Source organism: Diceros bicornis, chromosome 24 (genome assembly GCF_020826845.1).
Source record: "Diceros bicornis minor isolate mBicDic1 chromosome 24, mDicBic1.mat.cur, whole genome shotgun sequence".
In the NCBI taxonomy this organism is placed as follows: domain Eukaryota; kingdom Metazoa; phylum Chordata; class Mammalia; order Perissodactyla; family Rhinocerotidae; genus Diceros; species Diceros bicornis.
In genome coordinates, this window is record NC_080763.1 from 16,198,690 (window position 1) to 16,221,723 (window position 23,034).

General features: G+C 47.0%; 1 protein-coding gene across 3 annotated transcripts in view; it reads left to right on the plus strand.

Annotated features, from left to right (window-relative positions):
• Positions 1-1,775: 1,775 nt before the first annotated feature.
• PLEKHH1 (pleckstrin homology, MyTH4 and FERM domain containing H1) overlaps positions 1,776-23,034 on the plus strand; it is a 49,333-nt gene continuing 28,074 nt past the window's right edge. The window contains exons 1-4 of one of the 3 annotated variants that reach the window (XM_058567169.1): positions 1,776-1,936; positions 8,896-9,054; positions 21,236-21,340; positions 22,246-22,395. In XM_058567169.1, the coding sequence (XP_058423152.1) occupies positions 1,784-1,936; positions 8,896-9,054; positions 21,236-21,340; positions 22,246-22,395 (567 nt within the window). In that variant the 5' untranslated portion in view covers positions 1,776-1,783. The other 2 variants (XM_058567170.1, XM_058567171.1) reach the window with 2 other exon arrangements.

Consider the following 23,034-nt stretch of genomic DNA (forward strand, 5'->3'; position numbering starts at 1 on the left):
TTGGTGTGGTCTCCTTTGAGGGCAATTTGGCAGCATCTATGGAAATTTAAAATTCACACTGTGTTTAGAGCCAGCAATGCCACTTTTAAGTATTAAACCATAAATACAGTCATATATGTGGACCAAGAAGTATGTACAAAGATATTCATTGCAGCAAGGTATATAATAGCCAAAGATTGGAAACATCCTAAATATCCATCATTAGGAATGCTAGGGAACCATTAAAAAAAGTAAGACATCTCTAAGTGTGCTGGTGTGTCACACAGAGAGTCAACAAATGGCAGTGTCAAGAGAAAAAAAGCAAGGTATGCTTCCTTAGTGTTCAAAGGAAAATATGAATACATATATATAAATATAAATATATAATACATATGTATTTGTGAATACTTATGTATGCATAAAATATCTTCAAAGGATATACACAAAAACTTACAATAGCAGTTGTGTTTGGGGAGGAGTGATCTGGGGGACAAGGGACAGGGAGGGAGCAAGACTTACTTTTCATTGTTAGCCCTTCTGTATTATTTAAAATTTATACTCCATGCATGTTTACCTATTCATAACGAATGAATGAATCTCCCTTACAAACTCCAGAAGACTTGCTTTTGGGCTTCCTTAGGCAACTTCCAGAGTGTCGAAGGGGATAGCTGAGGCCAGTTTCCCACAGTCTGGGGCTAATCTACCCCAATCCCCAGGAGCTATGACTCCATTTGCAAGTTCTGCCCCTGGAGTCCCACTGGCCCAGCTGAACTTTCACCCTTGGCCTCCTGAACTACCGGGACCAGCTTTCCATAGTGTCTGGGCTCTCAAATTGTGCATGAGAATTGCCTGGGGAGCTTGTCAGCTGACAATCTCCCAGCCTCACCTGTGGGGATTCAGATTCAAACCCGGGGTGGAGCCAGGGGATCCTTCACCACCACCTGGAGTGAATCTTCTAAAGCCCCTTTGGAGAAACCAGCCCTGGTGATGTTTGCCCCTGTTCAGGCCTAGACTGAGAGCCTGCAGGACTGGGCAAGAAAGGCTGTTTTGAAACAGAGCCCTCCCTGTAATATTCTCCATATTCATCTTCTTTACCCCATACCCACCTAACAAAAAGTTGTGTGTTCTAATCCCCGCTGGGTGCAGGATTATACTGGTGAGCTGAGGGACTGCAAGCCCTTGAAGAACAAGAGTCCACTGAAGACTGCCCTGCAAGCTGCCCGGATGGCAATGTCCTGTTGGCCTTTCTGGCCCCTTGGCCAGCTCCTTTAAAATAAATAATGCACACATACATACATACATACATAACCAAGCAAGTTACCCTCAGGGCTGTGATGACCTTTTTTTTCCCTTCCAAATTACAAATCAGAAAACTGGTCTGCCAGTGGGGCAGGCTGTTTGAAATAAGAATTTCTGCTCCAAATATCCGGGCATTACAGTTCTTACAGGTCCCCAGACAAATGCTGCAACCTCCTTTGGGGGGAAGGGTCTGGTCTCGCGCCCCATCCTGCGAGGGTCCCACGCTGGTTGCCAGCTGAGCAGATCCCGGGGCGGCCCGGACGCCCCGTGTGGCAGCTGGTCAGCCTCCGCAGAGAGCTGAGGGCCGGAGCCCGGGAGACCCCATGGCCCACGGGACCCCGGCGCCCCAGGGACGAGCCCAGCGGTGCGCAGAGGTGGGAGGCTGGAGCCTGCTGAGGTCATTTCCTGTGCCTCTCCGCGAGCTGCCCGCAGAGCCGAGCCGGCGCTCTGCCTTTAAGGAGCGGGCGGGGAGCGGGAGGGAGGAGGGAGCGCGGCGGAGCGTTGAATGGGGCGCAGCAAGGCGAGGCTGGGCTTTGTGCGGCCAGCCTCCGGGCACCCCTCCCGGCCCCGGCCTCTCCCCGCCCCGCCCACCTCGACCCCTGCTGCCGGGGAGCGGAGACCCGGCGGCCGCTGCGGACTCGGGCGAGATCGACGCAAGGTCAGCGGCGGGCGCGCGCGGAGGGTGGCCGTGTGCCGGGTGCGCGGCGGGGCCGCCTGCGAGCTCGCTGGAGGTGAGCAGCCCCGTGCGCCCCGCGGGCAGGGCTGGGCTTGCGGGGTGTGCGCTGGCCGGGAGGGTGTTTGGCTGGGCGGAGAGGACCGGCTCCCTCCGGCCGAGGGCGATTCCGGAGCAGGTGCCTCCCCACCTGGAACCGAGCTCCCAGCCGCTGGGAGCGCTGGGAGCCGCGAGTCAGGCTCGGAGGACCCGCACCGCGAGCCGAGGAGTAGCCTTTCTGGGGAGGATCGGGAGTTTGGGACCGGCTCGGATCCAGTCGCTCCCAGGAAGGGCCCTGGGGGCGTACTTGCGGGCTTTCCACCGAGGTGCCTGTCCTCTCGCTGGCTCTCACCTCTCCCGCTCCCCTCCCCACGTCATCTCAGCTTATCATTTCTGTGATTTCTCGCTGGCTCTCTTGGGAGTCCTAATGGGCCGGGCTCGACTCCTAGAGGCAGGTCAGCCAAGCAGAAAAGAAAACAAGTTGGGCGCCGAATGACACCGGGAGCTTTGTGTCCTAGGAGACTTGGAGAGGAATCGGTCACCAGGAACCAGGGGGCCTTAATGGGGGTGGCAGAGGCAGTGACGACTCTCATCTGGGAGTATAATCCGCTCCCTATTGGAGTTCTCCCTGCCAGGACATCTCCGTAAGTTTTTACTAAGAATCCGCTTCATAAAACTCTTCCGGACAGAGCCTTAGTTCCAGCTAAAACTTCTGCTTGAAAGATCATTTTGATAACAATTTCAGTGGAAAAGTTATTGATTCCTTCATCAGACTCTTTGGACTGTCTTCTATGAGCCAGACACTGTATGTGGTAACAGCACTTAACACTTTATAGAACATCAATTCCAGTGTTTCTGCATAGTATTAATCCCATTTGACAAAGGAGGAAATGGACTCAGAAAAATTGTGGTTTGCCCAAGGTCGTGTAGCTAAAGAGTGGAAGAGGCAAGACTCAAACTGAAGTCTCCTAAATTCCAAATGTGGGGTTTGGTCCACTATCTGCCACCATCGCTCTGGTACACTGCTGAGGGGGCCTGCCCAGCGCTGGGTTCTCATGGGGTCCACCCTGTGGTCTCAAACTCATTGAAACTAACAGCTGAGCTGAGAAAATGTAGTGCCCCTTGTGCCCCTTAAGAAGTCACCAGCTAAGGGGAAGAAGTATGTACCTCCCACTCTCCTCGCCTGTGGTGTGGTGCGCTCTTCTTTACTATTCTCTTCTCTGAGGCTGTGTATCTGTGTGGAACTTGGTGCTCCTTATGGTTGAAGAGTGCTTTGTACATGCTGACGTTAAGGTGCCAGGATTCCCTCACTCATGATCGGTGACTTCACAGCAGACTGGCTGCTGAGCCACCATCCTGCCTTCTCCCACCAGCCCAGCTGAGCCGCCTCTCCCTTCTGTTGAAAACTAATTCAAAACTGACCTCCTCTGTGAGGAAACAGGCACTTGTTGCTGGCTGGAGTATGAATTAGAATAGCCTCAGGGGAGGGCAAGTTGGACTATCTGGCCGTATAAAAATGTACGTCACTTAACCCTACAATTCCATTTCTGGGACTTTACCCTTCAGATATACTCTGATGTGTATGAAATATGATGTATATTCATTGAATATTCATCACAGCATATTTATTTTAGCAAGAGGTTTCAAACAACCCAAATGTCTGTCAATAAGGGACTTTTAAATAAGATCACGTTAGAGCCACACGATAGAATGCAATAAAGCTGTTAAAAAGCGTGGAGGGAAAATGGGGCAGATATGTATATTGCTACAGGAAGATCTCTAAGTTATATTGGTGAGTACAGTGTGTGTAGTGTGCTACCGCTTGTGGATGTGTATGCAGCATCTCTGTGAATGCTGTATGTGCACTGAATATCTCTGAAAGGCACAAAACCTCGTAACAGTGGTTGTCTCTGGGGAGAGCTATGGCTGAGGTACGGGGGTGGGAAGAAGCCTTACTTTGCACCATATACTCTTTTGTTCAGTATTCAGAAATAAAGAGGTAAAATCATTAAAAAAAATCCCCAGACCTCCTGTCTGAGGTGGATCTAGTGGTGAGCACATCCGTGGGCCACATCTCCCTGTATGCCCGGGACACTGTTGGTTTGCCTTTTGTTTGTTCCTAGTAGCTTTCATTTATTGAGTGCCTACTGTGTGCCAGGCTTTTGTAATATCTCCTTTAATTCCTGAAAAATTCTGACATAGTGTGGTCTATGAAATTGCCATTTTTGAAGGTCAAAAAATGGTTGGATGTTGACAATTTCATATGATTCAACCTAATACTATTGCCCTCCTTTTCAAATATTATTGCCGTCAATTTCAAAATGGAACCGAGGCTCAGAGAAGTTAAGCAAATGGTTTAAGTTCGCAGGATTAATTAGTGGCTGAGCCAGTGTTCAAACCCAAGGCCTGTTTGGCGCCAGAACACGAGATCTTCGGTTGTACGCTCTGCTGTTTCTCTTTACCGGTTTTGTTCTCAAGGGATGTTATTCCTTGTTGTCCCAGTCCCTTCTGGTGTTTAGATCCCTGAAGGCTGGAACATGCTCACCTTTTTGCATCTCCCCCAATATTGTGAAATGTGATGCTCAGTACCCCAAAGAGGTAAAACGTATGTTGTTGGCTTGATCAGATGACATTGTGAGATCAGAGGGAGCTGTGCCCCTGTGTCCACTTACCCTCCCCCCAGCTCCATCCCCAGAAACAGGGCACAGAGCTCTTCCTTTCCCTCAGCTGGGCAGGTGGCCAGCCTAGTCTAGCGGAGCACTTTTAGAAGATGGTGGTCGCCCATCACTAGCAAGTAGAAATCACAAAAGGTGCTCAACATGAATGAGTGAATCATAGTGAGGGGACACAGGAGAGCCCGGTGGAAATTGTACCAGAACAGAGTCCCCATTACCTTTTGATGCCTCCTGCAGCAACCTCTGACCTCTTTCTTTTAGGCTCATGTATTGATTGGCCCCCTTGCAGGGAAGTTCCAGGATATTCAGATGTTAGACCTGAGCCTTGCAAGCCACAGGATCTTTATTCATCTTTATGTCCCCATTCTTGCACATAGGAGTCACTTAACACAAGTTGGTTGAATTAAATTTAATTTCAGCATTTTGTCAATTTCTGGTCAAATCCCTAAAGCTGCCAGAGCTAGCCCAGATCAAGTTTGTGTTTTCTCTGATATAGGCCCAGAATCTGAAGTCACCTAAGGACTTACTGTGCCCTTTTTTCACCACCCCTCCTACCTGCAGCCCCTGTCTCCGAGACACATCTCTACCGACCTCTGTGGCCATGGCAGTGCGGGGTGTTGGAGGACTGAGGGAGTCCCAAAGCAGGTGTCGAAGCCATGGCAATCACTTGATTCTCACCTGCCAAGCCGTTTAGCATGCTGGGCACTAGTGGGAATTAAGAGAACCGGGTTTCACACGAGTTGCCATGAGGTGGAGGCACCTGGGGGTTTAGTGTACTAGTCTTCCTACTTCTTATGTGTGTTTGAAGCTTTCCAGAATAAAAAATGAAAAAACCAGTGGAGCTGGGTTTTGTCCTCCGCTCACATCCTTTCTTTCCTTTCCCCTTCTATTTTTGCCATTAATGTTGTGTCTGTGTTAGGCTAGCCTGGTAGCATGAGGCTCTGCCGCCACCACTGACGCATCTTCATGGAAAGAGGCTGTTCTGTATGTTGGGAGATCAGGATTCTTGGCCCAGCTCTGATTCTACTTAGCTCTGTGTCTCTAAGCAAGTCACAGATGCAATGAGGTTTCTTATCTGTTCATTATGAATAATATCACTTGTCCTACATCTCAGGGATATTGAGGGGATGGGAGAGAAATAATGCCTGTCAGTCACAGTGCTTTGGAAAGGTAAGAACCATTCTATAAATTCATTTCTGCTCAGCCTTGCGCATCTTGACAGGAGGTACAAGTACAAGGTGACTTAGCAGATGAGGTTCGGCTTACTGGGATCTTCCCTTAACATCCTGTGTTTTACAGCTGCCGCTCTCACCACCTGCTTTTGTCGGAAGAGCCTCTGGGCCTTGTGCTTGGCAGCAGGCTCCTTGCTCCAGATCCGTTTCCAAACCTCTTAGCTCTCGTTGCGTGCCCAGACAAGCCTAGTACAAGTGCCAGCCCCCTCGCCAGCAGCCCCAAGGCAGGGAGAAGATTAAGCAGAGCGCCTGATCGGTTCAAAACCGTGATGTCATGAAGATGCTTGACTGGGGACAGCACTTCCTACAGTCTAGGTATACTCGCAGATACGAGGGCTCGGCAGAGGCCAGTGACATATTTTATTTCCAAGGTCCCTGGAGATTTTGATAATTTGGGTTTCTTCTCTCCCCATGGGATCTGAGCTGCAGCTTTGACAGTCAGTAAGAGGAAATTAAAACTCACCAAACTCTTTTAACGCCACAAAAGGATTAAGTTTCCTTGCCCCTTGGTTTTACCTGGGTGCTTATACTGCTAATTCTTAGCCCTGGGCTAAGTTGCAAGACTCTCAGGTCCCTGTTTCAGACCTGCTGCTTTTTTTTTATTTATACCAGGAAAAGCAAAATTCCCTTAAAGGACAAAGCAAATCAAACATGAAACCTCCCCGCCTTCTCTGGAGGCCCCACAAGGTTCTGTTTTGTCTTTTCAGCTGTGATCTTAGCTCAGAGAAGGTCATGTTTTGTTTTTGTCTTTTGTCTTCCTGCCCGTTCCAGTTGGTCCCAGTCCTTTGAGGTGGGGATTGCTGGGAGGTCACAATGTTGGGATTGTTTGGGATGACAGTTCTGGGAGAGCAGGGCTGAGGTCATGTGTCCAGTGTTCTGAACAGTTCAGAACCGAAAGACTCGGACAGCAGACCCATCAGTGGCTTAATTGTTGGGCCTTTCTCCACAGGTCTACTGACGCTGGTTTTTAAACAAAGAATGAGGACACGTGATAAATGCCTGTGCTTAGGGAGGTTGTGGTGTCAGAATATTTGAGACCAAGATGCCCTGGAAAATCTGGAATATAGGTTCACCTTAGTGCCAAGGATCCTGAAAGATCCTACAAAATATTTCTCTCTTTCTCAACAATCCACCTCACTCTGAAATCAGAATTCTTTCCAGTTTTTGTATGGGTAAAGAGCACAGCGGATGTGAACAAGGACTTGGGAACGAGAATCCCAGCCCCACTACTTACTGGCTGTAGATCTCTCTGTATAAGTCCGTTAGCCTCTCAGTTCCTCAGTGTCCTCACCTGAGAGTATGGACAGTAGTGTCCACCCCTTGTCTCATGGCTTGTCATGAGGATTAAAGAGGCCACACGTACCTGGCATACAACAAGGACTCAATAAATGATAGCTATTTGTGGTATATAATGGGAGAAGGATACTTGTAAAAGTCAGATGTGAGGTAGGAAGCAATATTGGTGGTTAACCCATCAAGGACGGCTCACCGGTGCACCAGGGTACTATTTGGCCGCCGTACAGGAGGTGGCTGGGTTTTCTGAGGCCATGTGGCTCCTGAAGAAGGGAAAAGGGATTTAAAAAAACAACAGATTTTTATTATGGAAAATTCCAGGCATATATTCAAGTAGAGAGACCAGTATAAAGAACCCCATATACCTATCACCCAGCTTCAAAAATTATGAACATTTTGATAAATCTTATTTCATATATCTCCCTCCCCCCGACTCCTCAGCCCCTACCATGAAGTGTTTTAAAGCAAGTCCCAGACATGATATCATTTCACTTGTAAGTCATATGTATCTCTAACAGATGACATTAAAAAAATATTATTAACCTAAAAAATTAACAGTTATCCCTTAAAATCATCTAATACTAGGATTACCGTTATGTCAGAGTTTGGGACAGAGCAAAGTGATGCTTGTTGCCAAGTATATTTATTAATAGCGCCCTAGAAGGGGGACTTAGACAATCCTGATGCTGGGTATGTCTTCCACCCTTCTCTCCTCTGTGCTCACTCTCTGCTGTCTCCTCTCTCATGCACATTCCTACATCCTTCTTCATTTTGTCATTCCTGACCTGGTTTTTCTTCTCTTAAATATGTCCAGGAGACATCTGGCTAAATTCCCCTGGCTGGGAATGTTATAGATATCTACTTGATTTGTTCTGAATTTGTATAAAGTGTTTTCCAAAGACTTGTGGCTTTCTCCAGAGGCTGCAGCAAAATATCTACCAATTTTCTGGTTTGCATTTTATAACTTGAAAGAGTGAGAATCTGTTCTAAAGCAGGATGATTCGATGACAACAATGGACAAAATCCCAACTTAATAGAAAATTGTCAAGGAAATTCAAAGCATTACATTTTTTTTCCATTTTTCCCTGTCTTATGTCTACCTAGTTGTAGTAGAATCAGAATTAGACTGGGAACCCGGTTTCTGCCTCCAGTTAGCTCTGCGATCCCAGATGAATCTATTACCTAGTTTAAGCCTTCCAGAAACACCATCCCCTTCCTCGGTATAGCCCGCCCCCCTTTGCCTGCTCCCATTGATCTGCATATTGATTAGCAATTGTGACTACATTGTAACTTTGCAGTTAAACTTTCTTGAAAAACTCAAAGACAAGGGGGACCTCTCTTAATTACCTTTGCGTCTCGAGGGCCTGGAACAGTGTCTGGCACATAAATGTTTGTTGAATGGGTAAATATTTGTTAAATAGATAATTGAATGAAAAACAAATGAACCCTGCTTGTCACTCTGTAAAAGTGAGACTAGGTTCTCCTGACGGTGTCTCAGGTTTTGTGATTTCCTGAGGTTGTTCAGCTAACTTGAGACGGAGTGGAACACCCTGAGCTAAGAAAGGTAGCAGTGGGACAGAGGGAGAGCAATGGCTAACTTACCTTCCCAGGCCTGTTTTCTGTTGTCCTTTCTGCTCCTCCTCTCCCCACACAACTCCTCCCAAACACTTATTTACCTCTTCTTCTCTTGTGTGCTGGTTCTCAGGGCTCCCTGGAGCATCCAGAAGTTGACTCCATCATGGCGGAGCTCAAGGTGGAGACCCAGGCCAGCGTGGACTGGCAGAAGCGCTGCCTGGCCCTGGAAACCCAGCTCTTCCGGTTCCGCCTACAGGCCAGCAAGATAAGGGAGCTGCTGGCTGACAAGGTGAGTCCTGGAGAGCAGGAGCTGCCTACCTCACCGCAGAGCTCTGTGTCAGAGAGGGAGAGTGGGGGAAGGTGGACTTTCTCTCTTTAAGTTTTATTTTATTTATTTATTTTTAATTGAAATATATTTGACACATAACATTGTGTAATTTAAAGTGTACAACAGGGGCAGACCCGGTGGCGCAAGCGGTTAAGTGCGCGCGCTCCGCTGCTGTGGCCCCGGGGTTCGTTGGTTCGGATCCCGGGCGCGCACTGACGCACCGCTTGGCAAGCCATGCTGGGGCAGTGTCCCATATAAAGTGGAGGAAGATGGGCACGGATGTTAGCCCAGGGCCAGTCTTCCTCAGGAAAAAAAGAGGAGAATTGGCAGATGTTAGCTCAGGGCTGATCTCCTCACACACACACACACACACACACACACACACACACACACAAGTCAGTTGCCAAAATATAAAAATCTCACACTTTAGGGTGTACAACACGTTAATTTGATACATTTATGTATTGTGGTATGGTTGCCATTGTAGTGGTAATTAGCACCTCTATCACATTACGTAATTATCATTTCTTTTTAGTGGTTGGAATAATTTAAGTTCTACTCTCTTAGCAAATTTGATCATTATAATACAATGCTGTTGTCTGCATTCACTATACTGGGCATTAGATCCCTGGGGCTTATTTACTACTCATTACAGGAAGGTGAACTTTTAATAAGATGCTTTCCACACTTGCAAACTGAAACACAAGGTAGTTTTGTTTTTTTTTTAGAGACCGAAATCAAAGCAGTTTACTAAGCTGTCATCCTTCATTCTTCCCTGCTCTGCTTCTTTGCACGGCACACCAAAGAAATGAGACAAATCTTCTTGGTTCTCTGTCACCTCTTGAGTCACGTGTGGCTACAGTGGAAGTTCTATTATTTCCCTAACATTTCTTCTTCAGTGTGGGGCAGGAAGATGTTTTAGGATACAAGAATGGAAATCCTCACCCTCCTGCTCATAGGAGCTATGGAAGGCAGCCTGGTTTCCTGGTGACAGGGTCACAGGCTTTAGAGCCAGAACTGCCTGGCTCTGCCACTTAGTATCTATGTGACCCCAGGCAAGTCCCTTTACCTCTAAGGCAGGGACACAGTATCTACCTTTTGGAGTTATTTTGAGAAGTGTATCAGGTCACATATATAAAGGTTCTGGCATAAATAGTAGGTCTTAAATGGCAACAATTACTATCTTTACAGGCTTGAGTGGGCTGGTCTGGGAAACTGACCACTATTTGTAATGTTTCTATGGGAAGCTACATTCTAAACAGCTGACTTTCAGAGGCATTTTGGAGCACAACCCATCTAGAGAGTAGAGACCTGCCTTAAGAATATATATGTATCGGGCCGGCCCCGTGGCTTAGCGGTTAAGCGCGTGCGCTCTTCTACTGGCGACCCGGGTTCGGATCCCAGGCATGCACCAACGCACTGCTTCTCTGGCCATGCTGAGGCTGCGTCCCACATACAGCAACTAGAAGGATGTGCACCTATGACATACAACTATCTACTGGGGCTTTGGGGGAAAAAAAGGAGGAGGATTGGCAATAGATGTTAGCTCAGAGCCGGTCTTCCTCAGCAAAAAAAAAACAGGATTAGCATGGATGTTAGCTCAGGGCTGATCTTCTTCACACACACACAAAAAAGAATATATATGTGTCTTAACTGAATCAACTATTCTCTCTATAGTTTTGGTTATTGTATCCATTGTTTAGCAAACCCTTCTTTCATAGTACAAAAGTAAAATTCAGTCCACCCCTATCCGAGTAATGTCAGAGTCTTGATTAGTAAAGCCTGAATAAATGACCTGTTTTATTGATAGCCTCAAACCTGGAGTCTGGGAAGGCAAGTTATTGGCATCACCTCTTCATTTCCTCTGCTGAGGGGAGTGGCCTTGGATTAGCCTGGGCTAGAATCGTGAACCTTGGGTCTGTTGGCATTGCTGTCTCTTAGTTCAGGCTTTGCAGAACAGAGACCAGCAGGGTTCCTGTGAATTTGGTTTAGGTTCTACTAATAGAAGGGGCAGAATTCAGCCCCTTAGGGAAAGGGAAGCAGGCATTACACAGTGGTCCTCAAAGGGTGGTCCTGGGACCACCTATGCCAGAAACCTGGAGTGCTTGTTAAGCATGTACATTCCTGGGCCCCACCCCTGTCCTCCTGATCTGAGTCTCCTGCTGCTAACAATTTGCATGTTGAACAAGCTGCCAGAAACTGGTTTCATACACTATCAAGTTTGAGAACGTTGTCTTAGGATATGGTACTTGGGGAGGTGTGTGAGGGAAGGAAAGGATGAGTAGGGATCTAGACCAGCTGGTCCAAAACACATATCAGAGGGAAGAGACTTCTGTTTCTAGTAATATGGACAACAGAATAACCTAAAAAGACCACTATGAAACACCTAGAAATACTGGGTTAAATATTTAAAATATCCTTCTCAGTACAGATCTGTGCACTGAAAAAAGTAAGAAGAATCCTCAGCGAGGCAAATGAAGAGGAAAAACCTGAGTAATACTCAGCTCTGGCATCTGAGTGGGATAGGGTGTGTGGCTGGCCTCTGTTTAGTAATGAAAGCCTTCAGGTTTGAGTTTTAACGTCTGTGGGAACAGAGATGAGGTCTGGCCACTTGGAAGCTAGAGTTGAAACTGAAACTTCCATGTAAAGTCAGCACTATCAAAGGGGGGCTTTACCCTAAGTAAAAAGGTAGACAAGGAAAAGAAAATCATCCACCAGCACAAGGAGATGACAGAACTTCTGCTGTCATCTCCCTGTATGACAGCTTCTCATACTTAGCAAGGCTCTGGACAGAAAAAACAAAAACAAAGAAAAAGAAAATGTTCCCTGAGAACCTGATGATGACATTGGTTTAACATTAGAATTTGTACTGTCTGTGTGGATTAGGGACCCTAAGTTCTGGGCCAGTGATACACCTGGGAGACCCTGTAGGAACCTCCTTGGTTGAGAAACAAGACCTCAACCGAGATCACACAGGATCTCCATGGGAAGAAAAAAAGCCCTAGTGAAGATGAACATATGCTCCACAATGACTAAATACTTGAGAGCATAATTTACAATGAGTGAGACTCCGTGTACACAACAAACAACTGGACCAGACCCCCCTCAAGAACTTCTAATAATAGAACTGTTGGCAAGACACTATAAAATAAATGAATTAAAAACTATTGAAGATATAACGAAGTAATTAAAAACAGGAGACAAGAAGAAAACACGATCCAAAAAGATCAGGTAGACTTGAAAAAGAACCAAATAGAACTGCTTGAAGTGAAAAAATGTTTTCATTGAAATTAAATGTTCAATGGATAGATTAAACATCAGATTGGGAACTATTGAAGACGGACTTAACGAATGGAAAGACGGACCTGAGGAAATCATCCAGAACGCAGCACAGAGAGAGAAAGACACAGAGGCTGAGATGTGGAAGCTAGAATGGCGAGATCCTATATAAGATTCCAGAAATGGAGAAGAGAATGAAGGAGAGGCATTACTCAAAGAGATAATTACTTAAAAGTTTCCAAACTTGGGCCGGCCCCGTGGCTTAGCGATTAAGTGCGCACGCTCCGCTGCTGGCAGCCCGGGTTCAGATCCCGGGCGCACACTGACGCACTGCTTCTCCGGCCATGCTGAGGCCGTGTCCCACATACAGCAACTAGAAGGATGTGCAGCTATGACATACAACTATCTACTGGGGCTTTGGGGGCAAAATAAATAAATAAAATCTTTTAAAAAAAAAAAAAAGTTTCCAAACTTGATGAAAGACATGAAGCCCCAGATTCAGGAAGCAGAATGAGTCTAAGTAGGGTAAAAAGTTTTTAAATCCATGCCTACTGTCTTAGCTAGATCATAGGTTGGCTGCTGTAAGAAAGAATCCCAAACAACGGCTTAAACCAGGCAGATGCTTATTTCCTTCTCATGTCACGTTCCAGGCATAATCAGTCTAGCTCTAGGGTGATGTCTGCTTTGTGTTTGAAGATGGTTTGCCCTGATCTCCACATTCCAACCCAGTCTCTTTAAGTACATGACCCAGAGGTTACATTCATTCCTTCTGCTCATATCCCATTGGCCAAAACTTATTCACCTGGTTATACCTAGCTACAGGGAAGATTGGAAACTATCATTTTTATTCTGGATAACCACGTGCTCTGCTAAAAGTTGAAGGTTCTATTTATATGAGGGAGAAGGGCAGAACAGATACTGGGGAACAATTAGCAGTCTTTAAGTCTAGAATAATAGTAGTAACAAATACAGTATATAACTTTCAAATCAGTAGAGCAGGGAAATGAAATAAAGTCTATTAAAGCCAGGCAGAGAAGAGAAAAAAAGCGTATAGAAAAAAAAAAACAGAGTAAACAGAAAGTACAAAATGCAATGGTAGAAATAAATCCAAATATATTGGTCACCAGGAGACATATACAAGAATGTATATTGCAGCATTGATGTATGAAAAATTGGAAATATTCTAAATGTCTATCAACAGGGGGATGGATATTGAATGTATTTCTATGATGGAATACTACATTGCAAGGAAAAAATAAATCGAATAGAGCTACATGTATATGATCGATAAATCTCAAAAACCAACGTTGAACAAAAAAGGTCAGAAGGATATATTTAGAACAAAACAGTTTATATAAAACCTGAAAACAGTACTATCTGTTGTTTAGGGATATATACAAATGAGATAAAAATGTAAACACAACCAAGTCCAGGGGCAATACCAGAAAGAGAGGAGTAACATTGAGGATAAGTACTCAGGAGGCCCCAGCTATCTGCAGTGGTCCATTTCTTAAAAACGTCAGAAGCAGCTTTGACAAAAATTGGGATTTGACAAAACTGAATGGTATATACGTGTTTTAAAAAAATTATTCTCTACATGTTTCTGTTGGCCTGAAATATTTCATAAGAAAAGATATTTTAAAGTGCTGCCCTCTCTATTCCCCAGGGGCCTTAAACCCATGATAAATAAACAGCTTCTTTCTCCACAGCCCCTTGGGCCTGGGTAGGTTGAGCTTTCATAACACTGGCCCCTTCTTCTCCTCCAGGCCATCTTTGATTGTCATGTAACCAGGATGCCCTCCCATAAAAATGTTGGGGGCTCAGCATGTAACTTGGTTAAAGAAAGGGGAAGCAGACTCAGGGCAGAAGAGACTTGGGGTGTGGGAGGGGAGAGGGGACAGCAAGAAATCTTGACTAGGGTTCCTGGGCTGGGAGACTTAAGTAAGGAAGAGGGCTGGGACATTAGCCCAACACCGGACCTCTTGGCAGGAAAACTTAAGGCCATAAACACCATGTTGCTCAATGTTGGGGCTGTGTCTGCCACCTTCAATCATCCCCAAACCAACAGGACAGGTTCAGCAGTTCACTAGAGATCTTCTCCAATACGTCAAGGTAAGTTTCAGATCACAGGAAGAGATGACTCAGGTTTCTCAGGAGAGCTCCTGCTGGGGCTGAGCCCTGGTCCCTGCTCAGTAGCTCCCCAGAGAACTTACTTGTCAATCATCGTCGGTACCCACCTGCACCCAGGTGAGCCAGGTCAGCTGGGTCCCCTCTGGCAGCCCTCTCACTCACCTGCCCCCTCCACCTCTCTGCACAGCTCACCTGCCCACCTGTGGAGATTGCACTGCCTGGATGACAGTTCACTCACTGCTGGCTGTCTGCAGGGCAAGCCAAGCCTGAGTGTTTCCCGAGGGACCAGCCCTGCCTGGGATCAGATACCACCTAGTGGCTGCTAAGGCTTGGAAACATGCCCTTCCTCTTTCGCCACCGCACAGCCTACTCACACCTGCCTCTCTCCTGCGGAATTGCCATTCTAGACATGGAATAATCTGTGCTAAAAAGAAAAAATTTTTTAAAGAAAAAATGTCAAGGCTACCAGATAATCCCTCACCTGAGGGTAAGAGAGGAGATGGAGGGTGAGGAGAGGGGACAGTACTAGACCTTGTTCCTGCTGTTACACTTTTCAAGGTCTGGTGTGCCGTTGTCACCATTGTCATGGACACCCAGATTGCCAGGGCCACCCCTTTCTGGAGCCAGATGAATTGTGGGTTTACTTTTCATCCAGCTCAGGAGTCGAGGCAATGGCTATTGTCTTGGAGTTTACGCCTTGCTCTGCTCCCTGGGAGCCATTTCCCCTTGGTGTGCTGCAGAAGTCACAAAGGCTGGTCAGATCAATTTAAAACTTGATACTGTTCTAAGAGGCCGTATAGATCGATATTAAAAGTCCCTTGGACTTTTTTCATTCTTGCTAAACTTGTGCCTCAGTTTTCCCATCAGAAAAGTGCGAATGTAATATCTATCCGCAAAAGAGCTTTGTAGGAATTATCATGATGAACACACAGCATTAATATTAGAACTAATGCAAGTTTAAAATTTTTTATTCATTTACTCCCTATCCACTTCCAAAAGGGATTTAAGTTGATTTATTTAAAAAGAAGAAATAATGTAATAAAACATCCCTCATTTTTTAGCTTGAATATTTTTAATTGAAGTGGCTTTTCCCAAGTCCCATTCCAGTGGGACCGTGTACACTTCCTCTTTTGTAGAATCCCTTACTAGTTTCTCCAACCAAGGGTTTGAAATGCGGTAACTCAGTTTTATATTTATATACCAAAAATTTGTAGTTCAGCGCTTTGTTTTTGAATGTATAAATGGCTCAGTTCAGTCCCCTTCAACAAGAAAACAATGAATATTGCTCCTCCCCCTCAGACTTTGGATTATACAGAGGTGGCGATTCACTTAAGGCACCGGCTTTGCAATGTATGGATAGAACAAAAGGCCTAAAAATATATATCCTTAAACACCTCAGAACTTGTGAAAGGCCAGGTCCTGTAAAAGGAGAATAGTAGGGCTGTCAGGACTGGTTGGAAATATGTTGAGGTCTGCATCAAGTCTCACAGCATCGGCCTTAGCAGATCTCTGTGCTGACATCTGATTTGCTTTGGGAGCAGATTCCTTCTAGAACTTCTATTCACTGTGTGTGAGCATGCGCACGTGTGTGTATGTGAGTGTGTGTGTGTGTGGAGAGAGAGATTTTTTATTCTCCTAACCCCCCATTTTTTATAAGGCCCACTAGGATATTTCTTAGGAACCATAGTATTGACAGAGCTCTGTACTCCTGTAAAGCCATTGGAGAAGCCCTGTGCTGATGGGGGCTGGGCTCCAGGATGCATCCCTGGAGTCAGCTTGTGGCCAGTCTCATGTTTTTCAGAGTGTGTCTATGGACCACCTGCATCAGGATCACCTGGGGTTTTCTTTTCAAGCACATTCTTGGTCTGTGCCTCAGACACACTATTAAAACTTCTGTGGGCAAGGCCCAGGAATCTGCCTGTAACAAGCTCCATGTTGATCCTTATGCCCCTGAGAGTCTGAGATCTACTGCCACGAACTCCTGCCACGGCCTTGCCCCTGGGCCCCAGTCACTTGTCCTTCTAGTGGACGCCTTGAGCCCCATGTGCCCCCAAGGAGATTCTGGGCTGTGGGGGAGCAGTGGAACCCACAGATGAGACTTGGAGCCCTTTCTCTCCGGCCTCTTCTGTAGTCAGACATCAGGGCGCCCCACTGTCGTGTATTTTGTACATTTGGGAATAAACATATGATTTCAATTGAACAAAAGATCTGCTACTAAAAAAAAGAAAAAGTTGAAAATGATTGTCTTTGATGACAACAGAGTTAGAACCATTTGATAGCTAAAACTGGGGGTTGCAAACTCAAATGCTTGCAAGTGACTTAAATAAGTGAGACAGGTGGGTCCTGGGCAGAATTCAAGAGAATGTGCTACAGCCAGTAATTGCCATAAGAACATAAGAACATAACCCCATCGTGTCCAGATCTGAGTTTTCAAGAGAAGCTGGAAGTCTGGGATTGTATGTGGAATCAGGGTTTCTACGTGACATGTGAGATTTGGATGTGAGACACAGTGGCTAACAGTAGAGTAGACTCTGGAGCCACTCCTCCTGAGTTTGAATCCTGCCTCTGCCTCTTAGCTGTGTGACCTTAGGCAAGTTACCTAACCTCTCTGCGTCAGTTCCCTTATCTGTACAACAGGGATAATAATAGTCGCTGCCTCCTAGGATCAGGATGAAAATTACATGAGTTAATACATGTAAAGTGCTTAAACCAGTGCCAGACACATAGCAGGTGGCTTTGTTTAGTTATACCTGTGTCAGCTAAATGCCCACAACACTGTAGGTTCTTATAAGACACTTTGTGGGCTAGTGGTTGGCAACCTCTGGCTTAAAGCCATTCTGTAGATGGACCATAAGTAGGCTGACCATATAATTTATCATCTAAACTGGAACATTTTAGAGAGAGAAAGGAAGGCTCTATTACTAGTTATTCGGGGACGACAGGTAAGCACCAGACTGTCCCAGGCAAACTGGTCTCCCTGGTCCTAAGCGCCCTCTCTGTGTATGAAAAACCAGCAATTAGCTTATGTCTGTAAACTGCTCAGTAAGTGCCAAGTTGTGCACACGAGCATTACGTGAGGCATCTTGTGTGATCTTCACAACAACCCTTGGAGGTGGAGACTCATGACTCTTCTTTACTGGTAAGGAAACTAAGGCACGGAGAGGATAGGGAACTTATCTAAAGCCACACCAGTTGGGAGCTAGAGCCTTAGTGCTTACCTGTACCGTTCTCTCCAGTGGGTGCAAAGCAGTGGTAAGAATGTTGAACCTCCTTTGCAAAGGGATAGCTGAGACTGAGCATGGCGAGGCTCTCAGCTCAGGCCACTGCTCAGCACGCAGGACTGTGCTGTCAGTGCAGGAGAGCGCCCACTGCTGCTGCCCCATGGGGCTGATATTTCACAGCATCATCGAATGTGACAAGGAGCTGTGGACACGGGGATTAAATACCAGCTTGGTGCCAAGTGCATTTCATCAGGTCGTTGCAGCCAGTTCTAGGGCAGCTTCTGAGTCTCCTGTGCGAGTCGCAGCTGGTGAAAGTAGATCCCGCCTCAAAGTCAGCCGCCTAAACCTGACACCTCCTTGGCTGGACGTCACCCCAGGCCCACAGGCCAAAAGGACAGCTGAGGACACAGTCCTAGGGAACCCTCTGAGAGGAGAAACGGAACCCAAATAAAGGATGGCCCACCCATAGTGGAAGCGTTTCAGAGCTCCACGTGTGGCTTTATGCACGTGTAGAGAAGACTGATCTGCCGTCGTGAAAAGTGTTGATGCTGTGGTTAAAAGAAGAGTTTGAAAACTCTAAAAGTGACGTTCTGGCATAGACACACCTGGGAGTATTCCAATGGCAATAGAGAAAATATATTTTCATAAAAACGGAGGGAAACGTGATGTTAAAAATATTCTCTTCAAACAAGGAAGGCAGGATGTCGGTAATTGTTGGAGCACAGCGACGGGTACGTGGATGGTCATTATACTCTTCGCTTTTAAAAAAGTTCCAGATGTTCAACATGTTTTCAATATTCAGACATTAGTTTTAGAGAAAAAAGAATACTCCAGCATAAAGGTGAATACAAAATGCTTTGAGTCTCCAGTGTCCTTGCTGGGAAGATAAGAACGGCTGGAGGGTCAGCAGCAATGAGGCCCGCATGGCAGCCGGCCCAAGGCGGGGAGGAGGCCTTCCTTTCCATCTGCTTCGGTGATAGCTTACTTTAAAGGGATGTCTAATATTAAAATCTTGAGGGAAAAATGCTCACCATGTTGTCAATAGTGGAGTGATTTCTAGCTCAGGCCAGTGTCATTGACCACTCTTGACCCAAATGGAAATGCCCAGCTGGGAGGTGGGACTCAAATATATTCTGTTCTTCACTCTTAGTTTCTCCATCATTTTTATAAAATAGGAAGACAAGTTTTTCTATCAAATGAAGTTAGAAAATATCAGTCAGTCGTCACATATATCAGGCAGAAGGTCACAAATATGAATGATCATTTCCTATGGAAATTCTATGTCTTCTGAGCTACAGAGCACGTGTTCAATCTAAATGGTCCAGCTGAAGGTTAATTGAGAAAACTTGTCAAGAATCCAAAGCCATTTCATTGTATTCCTAAAAAAGTAAATGCTCCCGGTAATTGTATTAGTTAGAGTTGTTTCTGATGTGAACTAGCTTAAGCAAACAGGGAGTTTATTGGGAGGATCCTAGGACAGCTCACGGAACTGAAGGAGCTACCTAACAGTCATGACTCGGTGAAGTTTGTGCACGTTCTCCAGTGCAGCCCCAAGCTCTCGTCTCTGGTCTCTCGATCCCAGAGTTCAGATTCCTGGGGAGAGAGAACCGGACTTGTCCAGTCAGGTCTGGTGCTGAAGGGAGAGTATTATATGCTGCTAACCTGGTCACTGGGAGCCACTGCTATGTGTCAACCAACCCTCCCCTGCCCTGCCACCAAGTAGAATTCTCTTTGTGCTGGGCAGCCACCCCTGTAACCATAATGTTGGTTTATGCTGTGCTGTTATCTCCCCTGCAGCTGCAAAGCAACTGTTTGAAGGGCAAGGGACTCCAATAAGAACGGCCTGAGAACTGTTTGATTTTGGAAAGGCTGTCTGGCTCTAATTGATGCCTGAGTCTGGCCAGAACCAACCCACTCTCAGGCTTGAGTTACGAGGTTTGATCATGATTGTTAAACCCAAGAGAGGAAGGAAAGAAGCGATGCAGGCATCCTTGGCCTGAGCACACGAATGCCTGTCAGAGGTGGTCCTGTCCACTGGAAGCCCAAGGGGCATTTTTGTCCCATGGGTTGCAAATCTTGAGTTTTACTTGGGATCCTCGGATCTTTTCAAAGGGAATATGTACTGAAAGCACCTGTATCTCCTCGATCCCAAGAAGGAGAAAAAAATGGATAAGGGAAGGCTGCCCTAAGAAAACAGGTGCCCCAGGTTCTCCACATGAACTACTCCCAGGTAACTCTCCTTTCACTGCCCAGCACCACGCTGGAGGGCTTCTTCTCTGCCATCCTTTAATCCAGGAGGGAAAGCAGAATTCCACCTGAGAAGGTGACAGATTGGGAGAGAAGGAATTAATTGCTCAGTTCACTGGTAGATATCAAGCCAGGGTCCAGGCCAAAGGGAGAAGGTTGAGTAGCTGGAGAAAAGGCCAAATCTGCAGAGATGAGGTGGGTGTGGGCTGGACCGGAGTTTGAAAGCTAAGCCTGTCCAGCCTCACGGAGGACAAGGCTGGGATATTATGCCTCTAGCGTATGTTTAATGTGTACCTGCTGCCCGGGGGCAAAACAGGGTGGGGCAAGAAGCAGTTGACTTGACTAGGCCGTGACACATGGGGTTTGGTGGGAGAGTTGGATGTATGACTCTGCTCTGCTCCCTCAGAGCCTTGTGTGATGACGTGTGGTTTGGGCAGTGCACGGCCGAGCCCTGACCAAGGGGAGGATGGGAGCTGAAATCCAGCCCACATTCCACTTGCCAAGCCGTGAGCGCGCGAAGCCGCAGAGATAGATGCTCACAGCCCACGGCCCACACGGCATCTCCGCACCTTCCATTTGTAAGAACATTGGTCCCTTTGATTGGGCCAGTTGGCATGAGATTCCAGAATTGCCAGGTTCCTCAGACCTGAATGACACACCTCTACTGGTAGCAAGATAGGATTTTTAAAAAATTGTCTTGAGCCTCTCTTTCTGTTTCTTTAAGAGTAAAGAAATCAAATAAGGTGATACCTGTGAATGTCATGTACTGTCAGAGGCATCTTTGACAGGGGGTGAGGAAGTATTTATCCCTAGCCAGTGAGTTATTCCAGGGTGGGAAGGAACATTCTCTTACTGATGACATGATGGGGGCCCATGTGGGAGCATGTTCCATGCCAGGCACATGGTGAGCAGTGGCAGGGCACTGCCTGCAACCCAGTGCTGAGAGGAGAGGCCTCAGGGAGGGGAGGCTGAAGGCAGGACTGAGGGCGGGCTGCCTCAGGAAGAATGGCGGTGGCACCGCTGCTCCTCCCTGAGTCTCCTGCACAAGGGAGAAAAGCCTACTAACCTGATCCTTGCTCAGCAGAGAGGACAGCAGCCCTGGGCTCTTCACCTGCCCCGTAAATTCAGGATAAGGGAGCCGAGGGTTACTAAGAAAATATTTACCCTGACACCCTTGAGCCGCTTGAAATGGGCAGTTCAAGCCCAGCCTGTGTGCAGTGTCCGCACAATTCGCTCTCAGTGCCTTGATGCCGTGTTTGTGGTAGGAACACTGCACCTGCATCTCCCTTTCTTCTGTGGTTGAGCAGATGCAAGAGCTGGAGCAGAGGCTGCTGGAGGCAGAGCAAAGAGCAGAGAACGCGGAGACCCAGGTAACCAGGGGAGGGCATTGGTGGGAGAGTGCAGGGGAATGACCATTGGCCTTTTCTGACATGTCCCACGGACACCCGTGGATACAGTCATCACTGATAAGCTCCTTACGGGGACAAGGAAAACGAGTGGTCACGTGTTAGACCTTCTAAAGAAATTAAGGTGCATGGAGCTTTCTATGAGCATTGAGGAGTCTTCGGGAAAGGGTCAGTGCAGTGAATACGTGAGTGGATATGTCCAAATAGGCTAGGTTCTGCTGAGGTAACAAATTAAGTCTGACATCTCAGCGATTTATCACATTTAGTTCTCACTCGTGGTCCCTCTCCACTGAGGGTTAGGCAGGGATTCTGCTTCACACAGCGATTTGGGAATCCAGGCTAATGGAGCTCCCCATCGTCTAGCTGGACCGTCTGGAACATGCAGCTTCCTTGGTTGCCACGGCAGGGAAAGAGAGCTGTGTGCTTGTGCACCAGCTCTTAAATACTCCAGCCTAGAAATGACGTGTCATTGCACTCTGGCCCAGTGCCTGGAGAGAATCCCATGGCCCTCTAACTACAAGAGGTCTGGGAAATATTAGGGCACATGGACAGTCGATGAGCTGCAAATGTCTCTGCCACAGTGAGGTTGGAGCAGTTCCTCTCCAGGGCTGTTTGTCCTGCCCAGCTTGTCCCTACTGGGGCCCACCCGAGTTAGATGGCCAACACTCAGCTGTTTCTTCCTTGTCAATTCCTTTTTTTTGCCCAGATGAAGCTTAAAAATTGGTCATTGAATTAATTGGCCCCAACTGCCCTGGGTGAGGGCTCTGCCTGGCAGTCACGGGCTGGGGCCTCAGGAAGCATTCCATCCCACGTTAGTGGCCATTTCACACACCACATCCCAACCCTATGAGACTATTGGTACTTTTCAGGTGGGTGTGATGGAAGAGAAGGTGAAACTGTCCAGTCTGAAGAATGTGGACTCGGCGGGCAGCCTGCACCGGAAGTACCAAGAATTGCTGAAAGCCATGCGGGGCAAAGATGAGCTCATCGGCCAGCTGGGGGAACAGCTGCAGAAGCAGGTAGTGGAGAAGAGCTAATGTAGAGCAGAACGCCAGTGCCCTCTGCGGCGTCTGCACCACTTGGCCCCGGCCTCTGCTTGAGCCCTCCAAGGGTGGGGAGCTCACTCTCTCATGAGGATATTCTTTCATGTGGAGATTTAATTACTGGAAGGTACATTAGGAGCCAAGCAGGGGATATAGTGGGAAAAGGACCTAGGAGGCAGACTGCTCTAGGTTTGAATCCCACCTCTAGCACCAGCTGCTCTCTGACTGTGGGCAAATTACTGAAGTCGCTAATTTTCATTTTACACATCTATAAAATAGGGGTGATAATACCTTACGGGGCTGTCGGGAGAATGAACTCAGGTAATCTGTGTCTAGTGTCAGACACGAGGTCGGTGCTTGGTAAGGAGAGCTTTTCCTTCTCCACCCTGGCCTTGTGCCCTGCCAACACGTGGGACAGGACACTTGCCTGTAGTCTCAGAGCAGCACAGAGCTGGACCATCAGCGTTGGTCAGCTGCTTGGCCAAAGTTTCTCAGTGAACCTGAGTCAGCAGAGACCAAAGTGGCCACTGCCTCTGAAAAGCAGGGCCTCTCGTCCTGAGCACATGGGAGCCCAGGAGAGGCCACTGCCCAGCATTCCACCTACAGTTAGCACCT